The sequence below is a fragment of the Trichosporon asahii genome (assembly GCF_000293215.1).
Source record: "Trichosporon asahii var. asahii CBS 2479 unplaced genomic scaffold scaffold00050, whole genome shotgun sequence".
In the NCBI taxonomy this organism is placed as follows: domain Eukaryota; kingdom Fungi; phylum Basidiomycota; class Tremellomycetes; order Trichosporonales; family Trichosporonaceae; genus Trichosporon; species Trichosporon asahii.
The window spans coordinates 3,181,095-3,201,370 of NW_014040874.1; the positions used below are offsets into that span (position 1 = coordinate 3,181,095).

General features: G+C 62.0%; 6 protein-coding genes across 6 annotated transcripts; 2 read left to right on the plus strand and 4 right to left on the minus strand.

The window, feature by feature from the left end:
• Positions 1-2,340: 2,340 nt before the first annotated feature.
• A1Q1_02397 (uncharacterized protein) lies at positions 2,341-7,610 on the minus strand (the record flags this gene model as incomplete). The annotated part of the gene is made up of 4 exons (XM_014325342.1): positions 2,341-5,085; positions 5,142-7,112; positions 7,183-7,312; positions 7,534-7,610. The coding sequence occupies 4 exons, from the start codon at positions 7,608-7,610 to the stop codon at positions 2,341-2,343; spliced, it is 4,923 nt and encodes a 1,640-aa protein (XP_014180817.1).
• A 1,506-nt stretch (positions 7,611-9,116) lies between these two features.
• A1Q1_02398 (uncharacterized protein) lies at positions 9,117-10,600 on the minus strand (the record flags this gene model as incomplete). Its single annotated transcript, XM_014325343.1, has 9 exons — positions 9,117-9,191; positions 9,256-9,274; positions 9,371-9,409; positions 9,457-9,472; positions 9,522-9,599; positions 9,650-9,827; positions 9,934-10,080; positions 10,189-10,378; positions 10,518-10,600. 9 exons carry the CDS (start codon positions 10,598-10,600, stop codon positions 9,117-9,119), a joined length of 825 nt encoding a protein of 274 aa, XP_014180818.1.
• A 946-nt stretch (positions 10,601-11,546) lies between these two features.
• A1Q1_02399 (platelet-activating factor acetylhydrolase IB alpha subunit) lies at positions 11,547-13,083 on the plus strand (the record flags this gene model as incomplete). Its single annotated transcript, XM_014325344.1, has 5 exons — positions 11,547-11,702; positions 11,863-12,169; positions 12,234-12,382; positions 12,431-13,030; positions 13,069-13,083. 5 exons carry the CDS (start codon positions 11,547-11,549, stop codon positions 13,081-13,083), a joined length of 1,227 nt encoding a protein of 408 aa, XP_014180819.1.
• A 403-nt stretch (positions 13,084-13,486) lies between these two features.
• Positions 13,487-16,882, minus strand: A1Q1_02400 (uncharacterized protein; the record flags this gene model as incomplete). The annotated part of the gene is made up of 2 exons (XM_014325345.1): positions 13,487-16,368; positions 16,555-16,882. The coding sequence occupies 2 exons, from the start codon at positions 16,880-16,882 to the stop codon at positions 13,487-13,489; spliced, it is 3,210 nt and encodes a 1,069-aa protein (XP_014180820.1).
• A 39-nt stretch (positions 16,883-16,921) lies between these two features.
• A1Q1_02401 (uncharacterized protein) lies at positions 16,922-18,067 on the minus strand (the record flags this gene model as incomplete). The annotated part of the gene is made up of 2 exons (XM_014325346.1): positions 16,922-17,097; positions 17,716-18,067. 2 exons carry the CDS (start codon positions 18,065-18,067, stop codon positions 16,922-16,924), a joined length of 528 nt encoding a protein of 175 aa, XP_014180821.1.
• Positions 18,068-18,318: 251 nt separating this feature from the next.
• Positions 18,319-20,205, plus strand: A1Q1_02402 (uncharacterized protein; the record flags this gene model as incomplete). Its single annotated transcript, XM_014325347.1, has 2 exons — positions 18,319-18,651; positions 18,727-20,205. The coding sequence occupies 2 exons, from the start codon at positions 18,319-18,321 to the stop codon at positions 20,203-20,205; spliced, it is 1,812 nt and encodes a 603-aa protein (XP_014180822.1).
• Between the last annotated feature and the right edge of the window lie 71 nt (positions 20,206-20,276).

The window sequence follows — 20,276 nt, forward strand, 5'->3', positions numbered from 1 at the left end:
CACCGACAATCTTCTCCTCCTTCTTCTCCTCCTCGGGCTGTGTTTGGGGCGTCATCTCGATCGCGCCTGCGCCGGCGCTGTGGCCCGCCGCCGCGGCAGCCTCGACGTCGAGCTCGCGGTGGCGGCGGCCGAAGAGCCCGAGGCGGCGGTGTTCCTGGTGATGCTGGGGCGGACCATTAAGTTCGGGAATCACGTTCAGGTCGGGGGGCGCCGAGGACTGGGCGCGCTCGATGGAGGAGCGTGTCGTGTCCTCGCTCGCGGGGCGGTCTTTGGGCTTGACGTCGTCGTCGTCCTCCTCCTCGACGGGGGCGAGGGCGGGGCTGAGATCCAGCGCGGCGGTGGTGGGGAGGGAGAACTTCTGGTTGAACCCGCCAGGCTGCAGGCCAGTGTACAGGATGCGGGGCTCGGTGAGGGCGTCGGAACTCGCGCTCGGCGTCGGGTACAGCGACAGCGTGACGCGGACCTGCGGCGTCATGGCGTCGTAGCTGAACTTGAGAATGTGGAGGGGCGCAGCACTCGAGATGTCGGAGGCGTCGTGCTCGAGCGGTTGGAGGAGCAGACTGGGCCGCTTCAGGTTCACGAGCGCCTGCAGCGTGGTCGTTGCGTGCAGGCCCTCTTCGGCCTTGGCGCGCTCGACCCAGCGCTTCACGACGTCGACAGAGACGGACGTGCCCGCATCGGGCTTGGTCCAGCCGGGCTGGTCGTCGTCGCCCACGTCGGGGCCAAAGATGGTCTCGCGCCGCCGCGTCTTCTCCTCCTTTGCCGGCTCGCCGCCGGGGGGCAGCGCGCCGTCGACGACTACCGTCTGTTGAGTGACAGGAGGCGGGTAGAGCTGGAACCCGCTGCGGGCGTTGGAGGGGTTGGTCACAAAGTTGAAGGAACGCGAGCGGGTGCGCGAGACCTCGGGCTCGGTGTGCTGGGAACTGGGGGTCAGCGTCGAGTCGATGGAGTACAGGCGCTCCATGTGGGCACGAGGGGTGGGAGTGATGGAGAGAAAGGAAGAAGGACTCTAGGAGTGATACATACTAGGCCGTCATCCACTGGCCAGCCGTCGACGACATGCTCATGACGTGTGTGCTGCGTGGTGGTTCGGAGCCGTGTCAAAAGTGTGCGCTGCACTGCTTGCTGTGTCTGATCTGCTGCTTGGCGAGGAGACTGTTCGAGTGTTTCACGATACTGCAGTGCTGATTAAGGTCAAGAGTGTGCCCAGAAGGATGGATGAATGATGAGAACTCCAACCGTGGCCGTGGTCGGTGTCTCGCTGCCCCGCCGCCCGCGGTCGCTGTGCGCGGAGCCCAAGGCCCAGCCAGGGAGGCAAAGGTCCAGCCCACCCCGAGTCGACCCAGGGTTTGGTCCCGTCTTTTGCCACAGCTTGCCACCGTCTTCACTCCAGCCAGGCCAGCCAAGTTGGGTGGCTGCGGTGGAGGTGCATCACGTGTTTAGACCAGTTCTGCCGTTCTGGTGCTCTACTGACGTTGACCCGGCTATTATGAGCGATGGTGACGACGGGGCGTCAGTCGACGTCGACTGCTGTGGTCAAGGTCTGCATGGGCTTGAGACGTTGAGACAGCGCAGCACGCATCGACCAGCTGCCATGTGCTCACGCATGCTTGCTTCACACTCGCTTCGTTCGCATCACTCGCGAAGCTAAAACCAAATGCATGTCTGTATATGTTCTCTCTCATACACTCTGTCCATACATCAAGAACGCCCTACCCAGTAGCTTTACCCCAGCCAGCCCAGCCAGCCGATTCATACTCCGGGTAGCGACCCAATGTACACGTTTCCTCACTCCCGCCGAACTGGAGGAAGATGAGGGAGGGTATCCAGGTTCGGGGGGTATCCAGGTTCCAAAACTAGTACTAATGTGATGAATGTATCGTTCTTTGCGTCCTCGCGTCCTCGTCTCCTTCTCCAATCCCCGCCCGCCCTCCCATTCTAGCTACTCGTCGCGAGCCAAGCCACAGATAACCAGGCTCGTTTTCGTACTCAGTCGGGTCTTCCATTAATTCTCTCGTATGGTATATCGTCTCAAATCTCATTCTCATTCTCATCGTCTGGCTTTCGTTTTTGTCCGTCTATTTCGTCGTCGTGAAAGAGTCCCAAAACGCCGGGAAGAGGCTGGTATGCGTGCAGGTGATGGTGCCGGGAAGCAGGGAGAGCAGGGATGGAGCAATGTGATGCGTTCGGATGCTGCCGCCGCCTGGGTGAAGGAGACGCCGGCTTACACACTGGCGCCCGGTGACGCCAGCTTCGACGGCCGAGGCGCCCAGCTTGCCGGCTGGCGTCATGACGTGGCTCGCCCAACAAGCTCACACCGGGCTGGCGCCCGGTGTTCGCTTACTGCGGCCAATCGCCCGAGTACGCCGAGCTCGTGCGCGAGTGGCGGCCGGCGCCCTCGTTGATAGCGCGCTGGGCGGGGTGCATGTATCCGGCGGGCAGGTCGCCGTTGGCGTGCATCGCCCCATGTCCGTTGATGCGCTTCTCGTCGTCGCTCACGCTATGCGCGTCCGGCGAGCGGGCGCGTTCCCACTGCTTCAGCTCTTTCGTAAACTTGTCGAACGCCATCGAGGTGCCCCCGTCGCTGCTCGCGGACGAGCCGCGGCGCAACGCCATGCGTTCCTCGTCGTCGGAGCCTAGGTGCATATCGGCCTGGTTCATCTCGAGCAGCGTCGCGATGCGGTGCTGCGCCTGCGCCAAGTCCTCGCGCAGAGCCTCGTTCTCCCGGTCTGCCTCCTCGGAGCGCATACGCAGCAGGTCGACTTCCCGGTTTCGGGCGGAGAGGACGTCCTGCGATGCCTGCAGCTCGGCCTGCAGCGTCGAGTACTGCGACTGCAGGGTTGTGAGGCGGCGGGAGAGCTCGCCGTCCGACGGCGTCGCGCGGCCAGAGCCAAAGGAGCGCGCTCCGGGTTCAGTAGACGAGGAGCGGCCGCGCAGCTGGTCCAGCTCGGCGAGGAGCGCCGTGTTCGTCGCCTTTTGCTTGTTCAGCTCGTCCTTCATGCGCTTCAGCATCTTCTCCGTGCCCTTAACGTAGCGCACGGCAGTCTGGTAGTCGCCCTCGAGCGCCGCAATCTTCTCCTTGTACTGCGTCTCGACGTCGGCGAGGCGGCGCTCGGCCTCAACTGCGCGCGTGGCGGGGTCGTTCGAGTGCGCGTGCGTGTCCGACTGCGTGCCGCCAGGCGAGGGGGAGCGCATCGAGCCCGCGCTAGAGCTGCGCGCATCCTTCATCCGCTCGACGAGTCGGCCCAGCGACTCGACCTTGTCCTCGGCCTCGTGGCAGCGGCGCGTGAGGTCGTCAATCTCGCGCTGCGCATTCTCGTGCGCACGAGCTTTGTCACGCAGCTGCGTCTCGAGCTCGCTCGCGTTCGGCGCCTCGGCGTTCTCGAGCTCCGTGTCCGTGATCGTGACGCCGTGCTCGCCGAGAAGCTTGCGGAGCAGGTGCACCCGCGTCTGCAGCTCGGTGACGGCAACGTCGCGGTCGCGCAGCTCGGCGTCCTTGGCCGCGCACGCATCGCGGTACTTGCTCATCTCGTTCTGAGCGGACATGAGCTTGGTCCGGTGCACGCGCAGGTCGCTGCGGAGCTGGTTGTGCGACTGCTCGACGTCGCGCTGCTTCTGGCGGTGCGTCGAGACGAGCGCCTCGGTCGCGTCGACGCGCTGGCCGGCCTCGCGCAGGAGCTTGAGAAGCGACGACTTCTCCTCCTCGAGCGCACGAAGCTGGTCCTGGTGGCCCTTAAGCGAGCGGGACGAGTCATCGTTGAGCGACCGGTTGGCAGTAACGAGGTCGCCGAGCCGTCCAGAGGTGAGCGAGCGGAGACTCGTAATCTCCTCGCGCGTCTGGTTGTGCATGTTCTCGGCATCGGCGGCGCGCGAGTTGGCAGCCTCAATCTCGCGGTCCTTGACCTCGAGCTGGTGGCGCAGGTCCGCAATCTCCTCCTCGAGGTGCGAGATGTGCTCCTTCGCTTGGCCGTGCAGGTTCTCGAGCTCGTCGGAGCGGTTGCCGGCAGCGACAATGGCGAGCTGCGCCTCCTCGAGCATGCGCGTAAAGTCGTCGTGCTTCGAGGTGAGCTCGTCGAGCTGCTCCTTGTACTGGTCGCGCTCGGCCTCGCGCTGGTTGTGCGTCGAGGTGAGGGTGATGAAGCGCTCGTTGTGGTCGCGGAGAGACTTCTCGTGACCATCGGCGAGCGTGCGAATCTCCTCGAGCTGTTCCCGGAGCGCGGCGTTCTCCTCCTCGGCCTCTTCGGCGCGCTTCAGCGTCTCAGCCTCGCGGTCGGTCGCCGAGGAGCTAATCTCCTGGTGTCGCGAAACCTCGGACTGGAGGCGGTCGAGCTCGGCCTTGTTCTTCGAGTACTCGTTGGCAGTTGACTCGAGCTGGTGCTCGAGGTCGGCGATGCGCTCCGTGTCGACGCGGTTGACCTGAACAGAGGAGCCGGCCTCGATGGCCTGCAGCTTGGCGCGGTAGTAGGCGGCCTCCTGGAGGGCCGACTTCTGCAGGCGTTCCGTCTCGTACATCTTGTCGCTCATCTGACGCACCTGCGCCGCAACGTCATTCTGCAGGTTGGACTTCTCGTGCTTGAGCTGGACGAGCGCCTTGGCGAGCTGGCGCACCTTGTCGTCGTCGCTGACCATGTCGGGGGAGGGCGTGTCGATCGAATCGTCGTCGGTGACAAAGCCCTCCTTGATGGCACGGCTGAGGACGACGCGGAGCGCAGCCTCGCGTCGCTTGGCGTTGTCCGCCTCGGTCTCGCGCGCCTTGAGCTCGCGCAGGAGGTCAGCCGTGCCGACGATGGATCCGGGGCGGTTGCCGACGATAGAGCCTGGTCGGCCTAATAACGATCCCGGGCGACCGTTAATCGACGTCGGCCGGCTGCCCGAGCCCGTGGGCGAGCGACCACCGCCGCCAAAGTAGAACGCGTCGGCGGGCAGAGCTGGTCGGCCGGGTCCGTCGAGACGTAACTGAGGAGGCGGGCTGCGCGAGTTGCGTGGGTTGGGGTGGATCGTGTGGCTGGGCTGGATGGGCGAGCCGCCGGCGTTCTGGTCCTGTCCCATGAGAGCGCGCTCGGCAGCGTTGATGGGCGTCGGAGACTGGATGCCCGACGCGGAACCGTTCGTGGCCGCAGCGCCCGCGGCAGCCGCAGCACCAGCTCCAGCAACACCCCGCCGACAACAGCAGCGCCGATGCCATTGTTGTTCAAGCTGCTCTTGCGCTCCGGGCTCATCGGAATGTTATTCTGAGAGTTCGTGTGCGAGTGCGCGCTGCCGTTGAGGCTCGGGGCGTTGTTGCTGGCGTTCGAGGCGTGGCCCTGGTTGGACGAGTGCGCGGTGCCAAAGTTCTGGTACCCCATGTCGCCGTTCGGGCCCTGCTGCTGGTTGCCAAAGCTACCGCCGCTCGTGGGCGACATGGCTCTCCGGAACTCATCGTCGCCCTCGCGCTTGGGACGCTGCGGGGGGACGCCGTTGGGACGGACGGCGCCAGGCTGGCCGGGCTGGCCGGGGCCGTTCGGCGGGGCAGCGCCCGGCGGGAAGCCCTGCCAGTCCTGCGACTCGTTCCGTCCCGTGCCCTTGGTGACGTTGTTGCCCGTGTCGTTGGCGATGACCAGAGGCCGCTGCTCTGATCCTTGTCCTTGGCCGAAAATGGTGGATGGAGACATTGACCGAGACAGGTTGTCGTGCGACCTCGACGCCAAGTAGGCGGCCCGTGTGGCGTCGGGGCCAGCTTGGCCCGTACCGTAAGGCGAAGTGAGCCCTCCCGGCGAAGGGCGCCTGTCTGTGGCGTCCGAAGTCGTTCGCGGGCGGGTCGTGTTGGGTCGTCCAGCCTGGCTGTCGGTCGGATATTTAATCTTCGTAGTGTCCAGCACGTGGAGCATGTTAGGATCATCGCGCTGAGAAAGGTTGGAGAGGTTGGACTCTCCACCAATGACAAACACCTTGCCGTGGGCGGCACAGAGAGAGTGTCCCGACTTGGCCATGGGTGTGGGACCCATGTTCTGGAACATGTACCATCGCTGGTTGGAGATGCGGAAGGCCGCGAGGTCGCCGAGGTCCTTGCCGTGCACGTCACGACCACCAAAGACGTAGATGACATCGTCGACGATCGCCGCGGCGTGGCCCTCACGCGGGATGGGAATGTAGCCAATGCACTCGAGCTCGGTCCAGGCGCCGGTGGCGACATCGAACGACCACGAGTCGTTGTAGTGGTAGTCGCCGTCGGTACCTCCAAACAGGTAGAGCTTGTTGCGGTACGGTACGAGCGTGTGGCCGGTACGAGCCAGAGGCGCAGGGGTGGAGTAGCTGACGCGCTCCCACTTGTACTGCCCGTTAGGCGTGTCCTGTCCCAGCTGGCGAATGTCAAAAGACCACAGGTCGTCGAGGTTCCGGCCATCGACGTGACCGCCGTGCACGTAGAAGCATCCACCAAGAAGGCACGCGGCATGGCCGTACCGACCACTCGGGCCAGTCGCAACCGGCACACCGGTCCACTCCTGCGTCCGCAGGTCCAGAACGTAGAGGCCGCTGTCCTGCTGGTCGTCCTCGTTGATCTTGGTGTCGCCGCCGAACACGAGCATGACGCGGTCGGCAATGGCGCTGACGTGCCCGATACGCGGGAGAGGCGCCTCGCCGCGGGTCTTGACGAGCTGGAGGGAGCAATCCCGGACGTCGAGGCTCCAGAGGTCGTTGTGGGCGCGCTCGCCGACTAATCCACCAAAAAGAAGCATGTGCCCCGAGTGCGACGGGTAGGGCGGCACGCTGAGCCCGTATCGCGGGAAGGGCGACATGGGCGGGGCGGGCGGGTTCGTCGGGGGCTGGTACAGCCGCAGCTGGCGCGTCGACCACGGGTAACCGGGGTTCGTCGGCGACTGCACATTGTGCGGCGGGCCGAGGGGCTGAGGCTGCGTGCCGGGCATGGGCTGTCCAGGCATTGTCTGTCCCGGGTTGATGTTGGGAAGAGGAGTGCCGGTAGTGGGTGGGCCGTTCTGCTGCAAGGCAGAAGGCAGTCCCATGCCTAATGGGTATCCGGGGCCGCCAGCCGGTGACGCACGGCCAGTCGCGACCTGCTGTAAGGACGAGCGGTCGGGAGGCATGTATCCTTGTTGCTGGCCTGGCTGTCCCATCTGAAAATGATTAGCGACCAGCTCGTCGTACTCTCCCCCCTTCTCTCCGCTCCGCTCCCTGGTTTCTCACCTGCGGCTGCTGCTGGGCCGTCATCCGCTTCGGGTTGGGGAAATTTCCATTAGGACCGCCCGCCGCGTTGAAGCTGTCCGAAACCGAGACGTGACGCGCAGCGGCAGTCATGGATTGGGCTGGCTGGCCTCTGCAAAGGGTCAGCACTGGTACTGTGATGCCGATCATCGTCGGATCCTCGCGCAGTTCCATGTCAACATGGGAGATGGCTTGCGCTCGATGCAAGCGCGCTTCCATCACACCCGCAGTCCGGGACGCAGTACCCGGGACGAAGCATGCTTGAGTGGATACGAGAGATTAAAAAAAAAAGTTGCGCGGTGGTCTGGTCGCGATAAAGACAAGGCTACTTACTGGACAGGCGGACTGTTAGTCGGGGAGCGAGCGCCTTCGCCGCGCTCCTTGCTGGCCTTCTTCTTGAAGATTGCCATGCTGGGGTCGCTGCTGATCTGGCGGCGGAGGGTGTCGAGGCGTTGTGAGTGCCCGCTTGATGGGAGTGGGGAGAGGGGATGTGATTAGAGGAGTGCCATGCACACAATCGAATTGTGAGGGGTTGGTCGATGGGAGGGAGGACGCGTGACTGAGAGTAATGTACGCTGCTTTGAAAGGGTGACAAAGTGAAAGAGTCGGGCGTGTGCGGAAGATTGAGAAAGTGTGTCGGATGTCGGAGAGGGATGTGTAGCGAGGATATGGTTGCTGTGCCGGGGATGTTGGATGTTGATAGGGTACGAGATGGATGGGAGAGGGGGCGTCGGTGGGGTGTGTCGAGGATAGAGAGGAGTGGGATGGAGGTGAGAGAGATGTGGAGAAAGCGAGGAGGATGGGGTGGGTTGTAGGCGGAGGGTGCTGAGTGGCTAGTGGCTCGTTGTCGGTGAGTGAAGGGGGGAGGAGGCTAGGAGGAGGAGTGGAATGGGTGCGGGTCGTGACACGGGGGTGGGAGGAAGGGGTCAGGGAAGGCGCGCGCTGGTAGCTGGTGGTGGTGGTGGTGGGTGGTGGTGCTGCTGCTGCACAGTGGGAGCCGTCTGCGGTCTGCGGGCTGAGCGCCGTGAAAGTGGCTCAACGACCAAGGCTCAAATGGCTAAGGCGCACTAAGGCAATAAGGGTTCACCCCCTCCTTCACTCACAAGGCGCGAGGCGGGCAGGCCATCAGAGCCGAGACGTGCGCAAAGGCACGCAGAGGGGGCGTCGACGCGCGGGAACAAATGGATGCGTCCCAGGGCAAAACCCAGGGTCACAGTCCATCCACGCCCTGGACGCGCCATGTTCATTATTCGACAGCCCAGCCAGCCAGCCCACCACCGTAGACGCGCTCACCCTCCTCCCCGATCCCCGCTCACCGCCGTACCGCCGTCCGCTACCGTACTGCTCCTTCGTCCGTCTCGTCTCGCACTGACTGTCGAGCTCTGATCCAAAGAACCAAGCCCGAAGCTAAAACTCTCCTTCCCTCCCTCCCATCCAATCCATCTTCCTCTGACGCGCTCTCGCTCTTACGGCTATCTTTCATCTGCCCGTTATTGATGCAACGGAGCATAGTCAGCTTTGATCTAACAGTGCTTAAGCACATTTAGCACCCTCACCAAAGAGCCTTAGCACTGTCCAGTCACCGCTGTCGACCCTCCTCACGTCGAAACCATTCACCCTCTACCGCCCATGCCGCCCGCACACTCAACGCACACCCGCTCTATTTTAGAGTTTCCCCCGCACACAATTTCTTGACTCTTTCCCCTGGCCTATCACCGTCCTTGCAACCTTCCACTTTACCTTCACCCCTAATTTCCACTCGCAGCACCATGAATGCGCTCTCCTCATTCACTGTAGCACTACTTCATTTGTTCCGTGGCTGCATTCCAAGATCTACAACTTGTTTCGCTTCTTCTCATCTTCATCCTCGCTCATCCCTTGTGTCTCGTGTCGCACCACGGGCCATTACCTGCTACTTAGAGCTTGGCGCCGATAGGCTTGTACACGGGCGTCTTCTTGGCCAGGCGGGCCTTCATTGAGGCAATAGTGTCCTGCATCGCGTCAGCCTTGCGATTCCAGATTCCACATAGCTCTGTGTAAGGTTTAGCTTCTTACCTCAGACTGCAGCATAGCCCTGGTGATCCGTTAGCGTCACTCTTCTCTTTGCGTTCGCGCGGCTCGGCTCGGATGGCATCAAAGGCCTCCCCCCCCCACCCTTGCTGTTACTCACTGGTTCCAGGCGGCAGTGTAGTCGAGTCCCTCCTGGACACTGGGAAGTGGTCAGTACATGTGATCTCGGAGTAAGGCAGCCCTTACGAGTGGTCCCTAGCATCTGAAACGTCAGCTCAACCGCCACTTGATGTCTATCGGTGTCCACTTACGGTTCATCAGGTGCTTGGTGCTAACGACGGCGATGGGGCTGTTCTTGGCAATGACATCGGCCATCTTGATAGCAGCCTCTGATCATCATCAGTACCACTACTATTGTTGTGCATGCATGTGTACTTACCGAGGACCTCCTTGCGGCTGCCGGGGACGACCTCGCTGACGAAGCCGATTTCCTTGGCCTCGGCAGCGTTGAACTCACGGCCGGTGAGGGCGAGCTCACGAGCCTTGGAACCACTGCCAACAATCTTGGGGAAGCGCTGGAGGGTACCAATGTCGGCAGCCAGGCCCACCTTGACCTCCTAGACGTTGGTCAGCATGATAACAAAGGTTGGTATGGTGTGGCGGCCGGGGCCACGGCCGAACCACGAGGTCGGCCGTTAGGGTCGGCAATCGCCGTAGACTCACCATGATGCCGAACTTGGCGTCCTCGGAACAAAGACGGATATCGCAGGCAGACGACAGGTCAATAGCCAGGCCGAGGGAGAATCCATGCATGGCACAGATCACGGGTTGGGTGCAGAGCTCCAGGGTGGAGATGGCACGCTGGAAGTGCTGTCGCCGATTAGTGATACTGATTATGTTTTGGGCCGGCAATAGGTTGCCGAGATTCGACAATTCGGTGACGCCCACCGATCTCGACATTGGTGGGGTCAAACTCACAGTCAGGTGTCCACGGATAGCAAGGGCGCGGCGAGCAGCGTCAAGGTCGTTGCCGGCGGCCAGAACCGAGGGCTGCGTGACGTCGAGTCCGGCAGTGAAGAACTTGGCGAGGCGAGAACCGACCACGATCACGCGGATGTCAGAGTTGCCCGAGACCCGGTTGATGATGTCCTCGAGCTCCATCCAGAACCTGGGGGGTCAGCTGTCGTAGGTCGTAGTAAATTTACGCATCGTGAAAAGCGTTGGCGGGAGCCCTGTGAGAAGTTAGCAAAGTCCAATATCTCAAGCAGACGAGGAAGGCCACATCGCTTCTTGCTCGGTCGACTTACCTGTTGAACTCGAGAAGGAGGACGTGGGGAGCGGGCTCGGAAGCGAGGTGGAACTTGCCGTTGTACTGGGAGACGTCGACCATTGTGACTGTTGTGCTGCTGTTGGATTAGAGGGTGAGGGAAGACAAGAAGATGAAAGTGTTGTTATATATCTGGCAGGGGATGTCGGGCCAAGTGTTGCTGTGGACCGGTGGTGGCCGCCCTGGAATGGACGGGTGGAGGGTATCAGGCACCGACGTCAGGCCCTGCCGATTAGAAAGGGGTTCAAATGCTTCGGCTTGGGTCGACTAATTCACAGATGTAATGAAGGTGTAATAGGCTGGATTCCATGTGTGGAGGGTGGCCACGCCAGGCACAGAGCGCGTCGAAGCTACGCCTTGAGCCAACGTACAGCGTAAGGGCGTCGTGACCTGAAACCAACAACCCCTCCACGCATATTACGATACTGGCCTCAACACCTTCCTTTCTCAAATCATCCCTCATCTCCATCCCATCTTTGTCTTCCCTAACCCCCGACCCACACCGGCCACTCTCACCTTTCGTCGCCAGTCCGCATCTGTTCACCTCCCAGCGAGCTACCACCAGCACCACCGCCGGCACCGTCATCTCATCGCCCAGCCGACGCCCCTCGCTCGACCCCCACAATCTCCCGTGACCTTCCGCGCGCACAAACGCTGGCCAGCTCGACCAGGCGCCGCTGACGATTCCACTATCGACTCGCCTTCCCTCACAGACACTCCTCACCTCTTCCGCGCGTCGTAAACGCTTCACCTGCAGCCCTCGCACTTCCGCATTGCCTTATCTTCCCTCACCATTTTTGGATCACGGCTGTCGTCGTAGCAAATCTAGCTCAGATCTGTCCAGACCATGTCGCTGCTGTCCGAGCGGCAGAAGGATGAGCTGTGAGTCGTCTGTTTATGCTGTGTGTGGACACGCGCAGCACGTCCGAGCACATCGTAACCTGTGTGCCGGCCAGCCTTCGGCCGGCTCCCGTTCAACCGCGCAAGCTAACATCACAGCCACCGAGCGATGCTGTCCTATCTGCTCGCGTCGGGCATGCAAGGAACGTACGATGCCCTGTCGCGCGAAGCTGAGCTCGAGGACTTTGACGCTGCCGACCCGAAGTCCAAGTTTTCGGGCCTGCTAGAGAAGAAGTGGACGAGTGTGATTCGTCTACAGAAGAAGGTGAGCTCGCAGCTGGACGCTCATGTCAATGTGCCTAGGGCCAATAAAGTTGGATGTTTGGTCATGTTTGGGCACATTCGCACACAACCAAGTGACGAATGCAGGGAAGCCACACCTAGCGTCATTGTGCACAGCTTGAATGCATGGCTGACATGCGCAGATCATGGACCTGGAAGCCCGCAATAATGCGCTCGTCGAAGAGCTCGCGAGCCCGACACGAGCAGTCGCTGGATCATCGTCTAACACGCCCTTCATCCCGCGACCGCCGGCGCGACACACACTCTCATCGCACCGCGCGCAGGTGACGCGCGTCACGTTCCACCCGACGTGGACGGTGCTCGCGAGCGCCTCGGACGACGCAACGGTCAAGATCTGGGACTGGGAGTCGGGCGACTTAGAGCGGACCGTGAAGGGACACACTAAGGCTGTGACGGACGTCGACTATGACCCGAAAGGCAACATCATGGGTGAGCTAGACACAACCGCTCGGAGCTGACTCCAGCGACATGTTCGGGAGATATGACGATTAAGCTCTGGGACCCGGCAAACGAGTACAAGAACACGAAGACGCTGCACGGACACGACCACACGGTATCGAGCGTGCGCTTCATGCCGACGGGCGAGCAGCTCATCTCTGCGAGCCGCGACAAGACGATCCGTGTATGGGAAGTGTCGACGGGGTAAGCTCCATGCATTTCGACGAAGCTGACACCAGATACTGTACGAAGACGTTGACAGGGCACTCGGAGTGGGTGCGCGAGGTGGTGCCGAGCGACGACGGGCGGCTACTAGTGTCCGTGTCGAACGACCAAACGGCGCGGGTGTGGGACTTCGCCACGGGCGAGACCAAGTCCGAGCTCCGAGGGCACGAGCACGTGGTGGAGTGTGCCGTCTTCGCGCCCGCGAACAGCTACGCGGCGATCCGGGAACTGACCGGAATAAACAGCAACGGCGGCGCGGCCGGCACCCGCCCCGAGGCGGGGCGGTACGCCGCCACGGGATCGCGCGACAAGACGGTCAAGCTCTGGGACACGGCGAGCGGGCAGTGCCTGCGCACCTTTGTGGGACACGACAACTGGGTGCGCGCGCTCATCTTCCACCCGAGCGGCAAGTACCTCCTCAGTGCCAGCGACGACAAGACGGTCAAGGTCTGGGACCTCGCCACGGGCCGGTGCACCAAGACGCTCGACGCGCACGGGCACTTTGTCACTTGTGCGGCGTGGGGGAGAGCCACGGTTGGAGGAGGAGGCGCAGAGAAGGACGGCAAGAAGGACGAGCCGAGACGGATCAACGTCATGGCCACGGGCTGTGTTGACAATACGATCAAGGTGGGCTCAAGAGACAGTGGTAGAGCTGACAGAACCAGGTCTGGACACCATGAGACTTCCCCCCCACCCTCACCAACCACCTGCATCCTTCATCCCCCCTTTACAGATACACTTTTTTCCATTTTAGATCGGATGGCTATGGGAGCCGTCAGAGCCACCGGGGCGAGTTTTGTGTGCATTCATACTTCCTTTGCAATTACAGGTGTTTCTTGGCCCCCGTCCTCATGTCGCGTCTTGCTGTCACCCCGCCTGACCTTCCTCCATCGTTCGTCATTCCTTATCATGTGTGTCTCGTGTTTACGTCCTGCAAAGTACCAACAATCAGAAACTCAGAACCCTCGAAGCGTGGGCGGTCGTTAAAGGTCATCGCATCGTCAGGCTACAGTGCGTGCTGTTGTGCTGTGGCTGTGGTTGTGCATTATGGGATGAACTAGTCTATGAAGGGGGGTGGGAAGGTCAGACGTATCCGACCTGGTCGATGCCCATTGCGCGCCGCGCGACAATGACGGCCACGAGCTCCTTGACGAGTTCCTCGAGCACAATGCAGTTGTCGAGCACGCTCGTCAGGCTCATGCGTTCGGGCAGACGGCGCTCGGGCGCGACTGCGCTGTCCGTTTCCGTCGTGCTCGTCTCGCCCGATACGCTTGCCGCTGACAACGAAAGATCGCCTAGCGTCAGGCCCAGAGTGTCCTTCGCTTCCCCGGCCCAAGGGCCCTGTTGCGGTGGCTGGGCTGCTGAGACGTCGACGGCGCCAGAGGTGCCGGCGTAGTGCGTCTTGAATGGTGGGGGAGGTGGGAGAGGCGGGGCAGGAGACGGCGTGCCCGGCGTACCGGGGCCGTTGGTGCTGGCGTGGCTTGGCGTGCGCGCCAGCGGAGGGGTGGAGATCGTCCCCCGGCGGCTTCCCGGAGGGCGCGACGGCGTGCTTGGCGCCGATGGCGGAGTGGCGGCAGGCGGAGGTACACCAGACACCTTGCGCTTTAAGCCCGGACTATTCCAGAGCGCTTTCAGCTTGGCGAGGCCGCCTTTCTGCTTCGGCGTCATATCCGGCGCCTCCTCCGCCATCAGCGTCATCGACTCCTCTAAGTGGTCCGCGAAGAGCAAGCCCTGCCGCCGCTCGGCGAGCAGTCGGTCGAAGCCGTCCAGACTCCGGAAGGCGCCGACCTGCTTTACGAGCTGGCGCAGGATCTGGTACAGCGCCGGCAGCGTGACGTGGCTGAACGGGTCGTCAGAACGCGACTGCACACCAGAGCGCTGGATCTCGCCAATCGAGTCGTCCGAGGACACACTGACGGTCTCATCCCACGGGTCAGCTTCCCGCGGCACATCGTACAGCAGCCATCCTGTCAGAGACCGGTGCGGGCACCGAGCCACTGCGGAAATCGCACCCGTCAGCGCGACGTTGCGGTCTGGCGGAGACGCGAACCATTCGCCAAGCTGCTGCATGAGCTGCCGCACCAGCGGGTCAGACGGAGACAGCTTATGCTGCAGCGGGTCCGAGTCGTACTCGCCTACTCGGAGTAAAGTAGGGTGTCCGTCGTCGTTCACGAACTCGAGCGGCACACGAGACGACCGCCAGCACCCGTCTGCCTCCAGGAACGCCTCGGCGTCAGCCAGATAGGACGCGAAGCCAATAACATCGTGGCTGCTCTGGATAACGTCGTCGAGTTTCGGGATCAGGCCGCTGTACAGCTCCGGCTCCTGAAGGTGGGCGTCGGTGGAGGTAACAGGCGGGGGGAGGGTAGATTGCCAGGTCTCGGTTTCTGGCGGGGGAAGAGAAGGGCGAGCGAGAGCCGTCGCCGAGGGCTCGCGCACAATGACAAGCAGCTTAGAGGTGACATGCCTGCAGTGGTCGGAAAGGAGAGTGGCGGTGAGGTGGAGGGCGGCCGCAGCCGACGCCTCAGAGGAAGAGCGCAGGTTGTCGAGTATCAGGTCGCGCAGCGTAAAGCGCTCCTCGGTCGAAAAGTAATTGCCTTGCGCCACAGGTGCGAACGGGGCAACGTAAGCCATCGCACCGGTCTTGCGCTGCTTCTTGCGTTTCGGTGACGCAAGCGATGGTGGTGGGGCATTGGCGTCCATGAGTACGTCCAGAATGCGATGCAGAATAGGTCCGTCCTCGAGGTTCGAAAGCAGAACGTCGAGGTATGTGAGGATCGCGACTGAGCTGCCATCGTTTGGGCTGCACTCTAGAATCGAGGGATACAGGACGTTGTCGACGAACGTCTTCTGCAACGCCTCCAGCGTAGCGTTCGCGACCGCAGGTCCCAGAACCTGTGTCGACGTTACCTCCGCTCCTGGGTCGGCGTACAGCAGCGGCGAGTGGCACCGGTACAGGATGTCCTGCAAAAAGCCGAACAGTCGCAGGAGCAAGTCAAGCTGGGCGTGGACATCAATGTCGTTCGACTCGATGATATCGTCGTCGTCGTACTCATTCTGCTGGCTGTCACTCTTCTCCCCAGCTCCGAGGTACATCGAGCCGTCCGCTGCATCGGGATCAGAGCGAACCTGCTCCGCCAGGCTGGGAACGCGCAATTTGGTCGGAAGGATGGAGTACGTCGCGCCGAGGCCCGCGGCCATGATATCCGCAAAGTCTGAGTCGAGAATGTACTCGGCCATGGCGTCTCTAGCGTCCTGTAATGGGTCCTGTCCTCCGACCGGGGCCATCGCGAGCGTATCTCCACCTTCATCGCCGGGAGCGAGGAACGCAATGTCGAAGAGGAAGAGCAGACCAGCGCGCGCAAAGTCGCCTATCCTACCTTCGCGATGTACGAAGCGGAGCAGATATCGGAAGAGGAGGAATTCGAAATGAGTGTTACTCGGGTCGCTCATCGATGTCTCTCCAGATCTTGCTGAGCGCCCGGAGCGCCCTGTAGCAATAGACGGAGAAGGGGATAATGTTCGTTCCATCCTGACGGGCGACAGGATGCTGTTGTTTACGTTCGGCGTGGTGTTTCGCGGTGGTGTTGACATCGTCCTGCTGGCAAGCGGAGAAGACATGGCGGCGCCCATTGAGGGCATGTTGGGCGCGCCACTCGAAGTATGCGGGACGAGCCAGCCGCGGTCATGGAAGAAGATCAACAGGAGCGGCGGGTATGCTCTCAAGCGCGAGCACAGGATGCACATGAGGTCGACGAGGTCTTCCTCGAAGTCCATGAAGTCCTCGAACTCGTCTCCGCTCGCAGCAGCACCGACCACCCGCGCTGCGCCGTCGACCCTTTCACTCGGTGCATCACCGACGCATGACCGGATCAGTCTTCGGAGTGGTCGGTGGACGGCGTTGTGTACAAGAAAGCGCTCCGACATGAGCACGACCAGGTTGTTGGCGGCGCGCACGACCTCGTCTAAGGGACTGTCAGCGCTGAAATCTCGGACGCTCAGGCAGGGAAGGTGCAGAGTCGCAGTCGAGCGTCATAAGCGTTGGTCAAACATTTGTCAACAACAATGCAGAGAAGTTTCGGCCCGCTCCTTGCCTGCTGCCTGTTACACGCTGCCGATCGCTGCCGAGGACGATCAAGAAGAGGACTTACCCTTGATACCCCTTGGCCGGTTTGTCTGGCACAGCCGCTCGAGCTGGCCGAGCATGTCATGTCGGAGGAAGTACTCGAGACAAGCGCCAGTCGTATCCTCGTCTGTCCTGTTTGACTCGTAAACAAGTGCATCGACGATATGCTTCAGGTTACGCGGGACGTCTGTCGAAGCGATGCCGCGGGCGAGCTGTCGCTCATCGGGGTGCTCGAGTGTCTGGCGGACTGCCTGCCAAGCGGCGTCGAATGCGGGGAGGTTGTCAGGAGCGTCGACGGCCGCGGCGGGCTTTGGAGCCGCGAGGAGGCGGGTGAAGAAGGTGGACACCTCCATCGCTCGTCGCTTCGGCTGGTCGGCTGTGCGCTGGCCGGGCTAAGGAGCGTGGAGGTGAGGGTTGCGGAGAGAAGAGGGAGAGAGAGGTCGGGGGAAATGAAGATGGCGTTCGTGCTCGCGGGGGAGGGCAGGGGGGCCGAGGGGTGTCTTTGGTCGCGAGGAAGGCTGAGGGTTCAGAGGATGAGGAGGAGGTTCAAGCGTCGTGCTGGGCTTGACTGTTACCGTATGCCGTGACTGCCATGGTGGAGGCTGCCCTGTTCCTCGTTCCGCGTCCGCGCGTCCAGTACCCGCCTACGCGACGAACCTACAAAGTCAGTTCCGGGTGGCGGCCAAATACAGCCGCCCCTGAGCGATGTGTGTTTCGAATCCGCCCTGGCTCCAGAGAATACAGCAGTTCTGGCGTCCGCTGACCTTATCCTCGTGCAGTCTTCCGCATGACATGTCCTACATCTGTCGCTCAAAGCAGTGTGAATCGTGATGAATGCATGATATCCTCTGGTCTGGTCTACTCTCCGTCTATTGGATCTAAGTTTTACTCGCCGCACTTCTTGCGGTTCGGGAACGGCGTAATCGGCTGCGGCTTCGGCGTGCGAATGTCCTCGTTGTCGCCGAGTTCGGTGTCCTTCGTGACGCGGAGCTCTGTTTGTGTTAGCTTTCGAAATTGATGAACCTCTAGCTGAGCAAGGTTATGGGCCGACTCCACATCTGGCGGGCCAAACGTCGTAAGGCGCTTCTTCTCCCCGGCTGCGGATTTGACCTGCCCCGACAGTGGACGAGAAACGTAGGGAGTCACTTCATCTATTCTGACGAAAAGCAACCGGTCGCTGACTCACTGTATGTTCCCTTGGCCTCGTCCAGACGGCCTTGCACGACGTTCTTCCTCAGGAACTCGGCAACGTCCTTCCACTCCTGAATGCGCTTGGCGAGCTCCTCCGGCGAAGCGGGGTCGACCTCCGGAACGCCCTCCGCCTTCTCCTTCCTCAGCAAGGAGCGGCGCTTCGGCTTCGGGGCCGAGTGCGCAACAGAGCTCGTCGGGGCGGTGAGGGTCGGGCTCTCAAAGGTGGCACGGAGGGCAGTGACGAGGGCGATGTGACGCGTCGGATCGCCCTGGAAGGTCGTGCGCGCAGCGCGGAGCACGTCACGGTACGCTGAGCGTGCGGCGGGGGCGAGGTTGGCGGGAATCATTGTTGTGGTTGTTTTTAGGAGAGGAAGGAAGGCAGCTGAGGCAGATCGCCGTTCATGAACACTCGGCAATCCGCGAAATATGGACGGAGGCTTTTCGGTGGAGGTCGCGACCGCCTTGATGGATGTCGAGGTCTGGCTGGTGGCAAACGCTGGACGGAGCCAAAATTTCGGAGATCGGCGTCATGAAGTGACCACCCGATGAAGGTCTTGGAGGCGCGATCGAACCAGTCTCGAAAACAACATTGAACACGATGAGCTCGGCACTGACAAGATCAGTGTTCCGGATAACTCGACAGGCGCCTTCAAGGCTCCGACTCACGCCGACACCGCTGCGTGCCCTTCACGTCTCTGCCCGGAGGTGGGAGGAGGCCGAGCTTGCAACCGCTGAACTGTCGACACCTGCCCCGACCACGCAGACCGCTGCTGCTCTGGAGCAGACCAGTGGTACTCCAACTTCAACAACAAGTCAGGGCGAAACTGCGCCTTCGCCGACTGAAGCTACTGAACCTCCGACTGAGGACGTTCCCGAGCAAGCTGCTGTGGAGACGGCTAGCGATGGCCCTTCAGCCTACGACGCGTGGACGGTAAGCTACACATGTCGTTCAAGCTAACCGCAGCGTGCGGGTGTGCATCCCATTGTAGCTGAGAAACTCGTCAAGGAGTTCCCGGATATCAAGGCGCCGACACCAGCGCAGCTCGCCTTCCTGCTCACGATCCAGCGCGGCGCCTCCGACGTCTATTTCAAGGACACGATGGGACGGGGCAAGACCTTCTCGGTCGTTCTCGCTGCGCTCTCCCTGGTTTTGAACGGGAAGAAGGCTTTGATTCTCGTCCCGACGCCGCATCTGGCCAAGCAGGTCGAGGACCTCTGCCTCCGTCTGCTTGAGGTGACGATGGAACGTCCGCCGATGTGGACTACGCTCCTGCCCGAGGAGCACGAACCCGAGGAGGAGGTATCCCGCCCTCTCGTCATCGCGACGCCGAAGACGTACCTCGAGTCTCAAGTCGACTTCAACCCGGACTGGATCCTAGTCGACGAGCCAGACCACATGCTTGGCCCGCTTCCGCCGCGGCACGGCGACCCGAAGCGTCTAGCCCACCACCCAATCTTCAAGCACCCTCCTCCGCTCGTCGCAGTGATGAACGAGCTGCTCGATATCCGTCCCGTGCGCACCGACCGGCGCAAGCCGGACGGCAAGATCTACGTCGACCAGTCACAGCGCCGCGACATCCGCACGGCCTGGAGCAGTGCCACGCTGCAGACCAAGCTCAAGTCCTTCGTCTACCGGCACGGCTGGGTGCGGGGCGCAGCGGACCTGAACTGGACTTCCACGGCCAGTGCCGAGCAGCAGGCGGTGAGGGAGAACATGGAGGCGATCGCTGAGCAGATCGGGGGCATCACGGATAACTCGATGGGCGTCCGGCCCGAACACTATGCGATCGAGGTCGGGCCGACGGGCGCGATGCGTCCCATCAGCCAAGAGGAGGTCGAGGCCGAGTTCGCCGCGGCGGCGGAGGCGCGGACAGAGGCGCGGATGCGGAGAGAGCGGGGCGAGGTCGAGGACACAAGGCGGGAGCGTGGGGCTGGAAAAGAGGAGGCCCTGGCGATCCGGCACTCGCCCGTGTTCACTGAGGCTGTGGCTCTGCTGCAGGCCACGGCCCCGCCCCCGGATGGGAAGTACGCCCTCTTCCTGCCCCCTAGCGGCGCGTCACTCACGAAGCTGGCGGACGAGCTCGAGTCGCTCGGCGTGCCCTCGCTGCCCCTCGTCCCCGAGGTCATTGAGGCGGGCATCGCCGCGCCAATGCCCGGCCTGAACCCCGTGCTCATCGCGAGCAGGGAGAGTCTGACGGGCCTTCACCTCCCCGAGTTGCACACCGTGTATCTCGTCAATGGACTGGATGTGGCTGGCCTGTCGAAGAGCCAGAGACAGTTTGGCGGCAAGACTGAACGGACCACGAGTTATGCGCGTATTGCGGGCCGCCTGGGCCGACTCGGCACCAGTATCGAGGGCAAGCCGCAGCGCGTCATCTCTCTCTTGCCTGCTGGGTCTACGGAGAGATACTCCCTCGTCAACGCTCTGGAGGGCATGGACGAGGAGCTCAGCGAGTGGAAGGACGTCGATCTCTCCACGCTCTAACATCCCTTGCAATCCAACTCAAACACTACATCACCTCTCAAGTATTAAGTCATTAGCACACCCCTCATAAA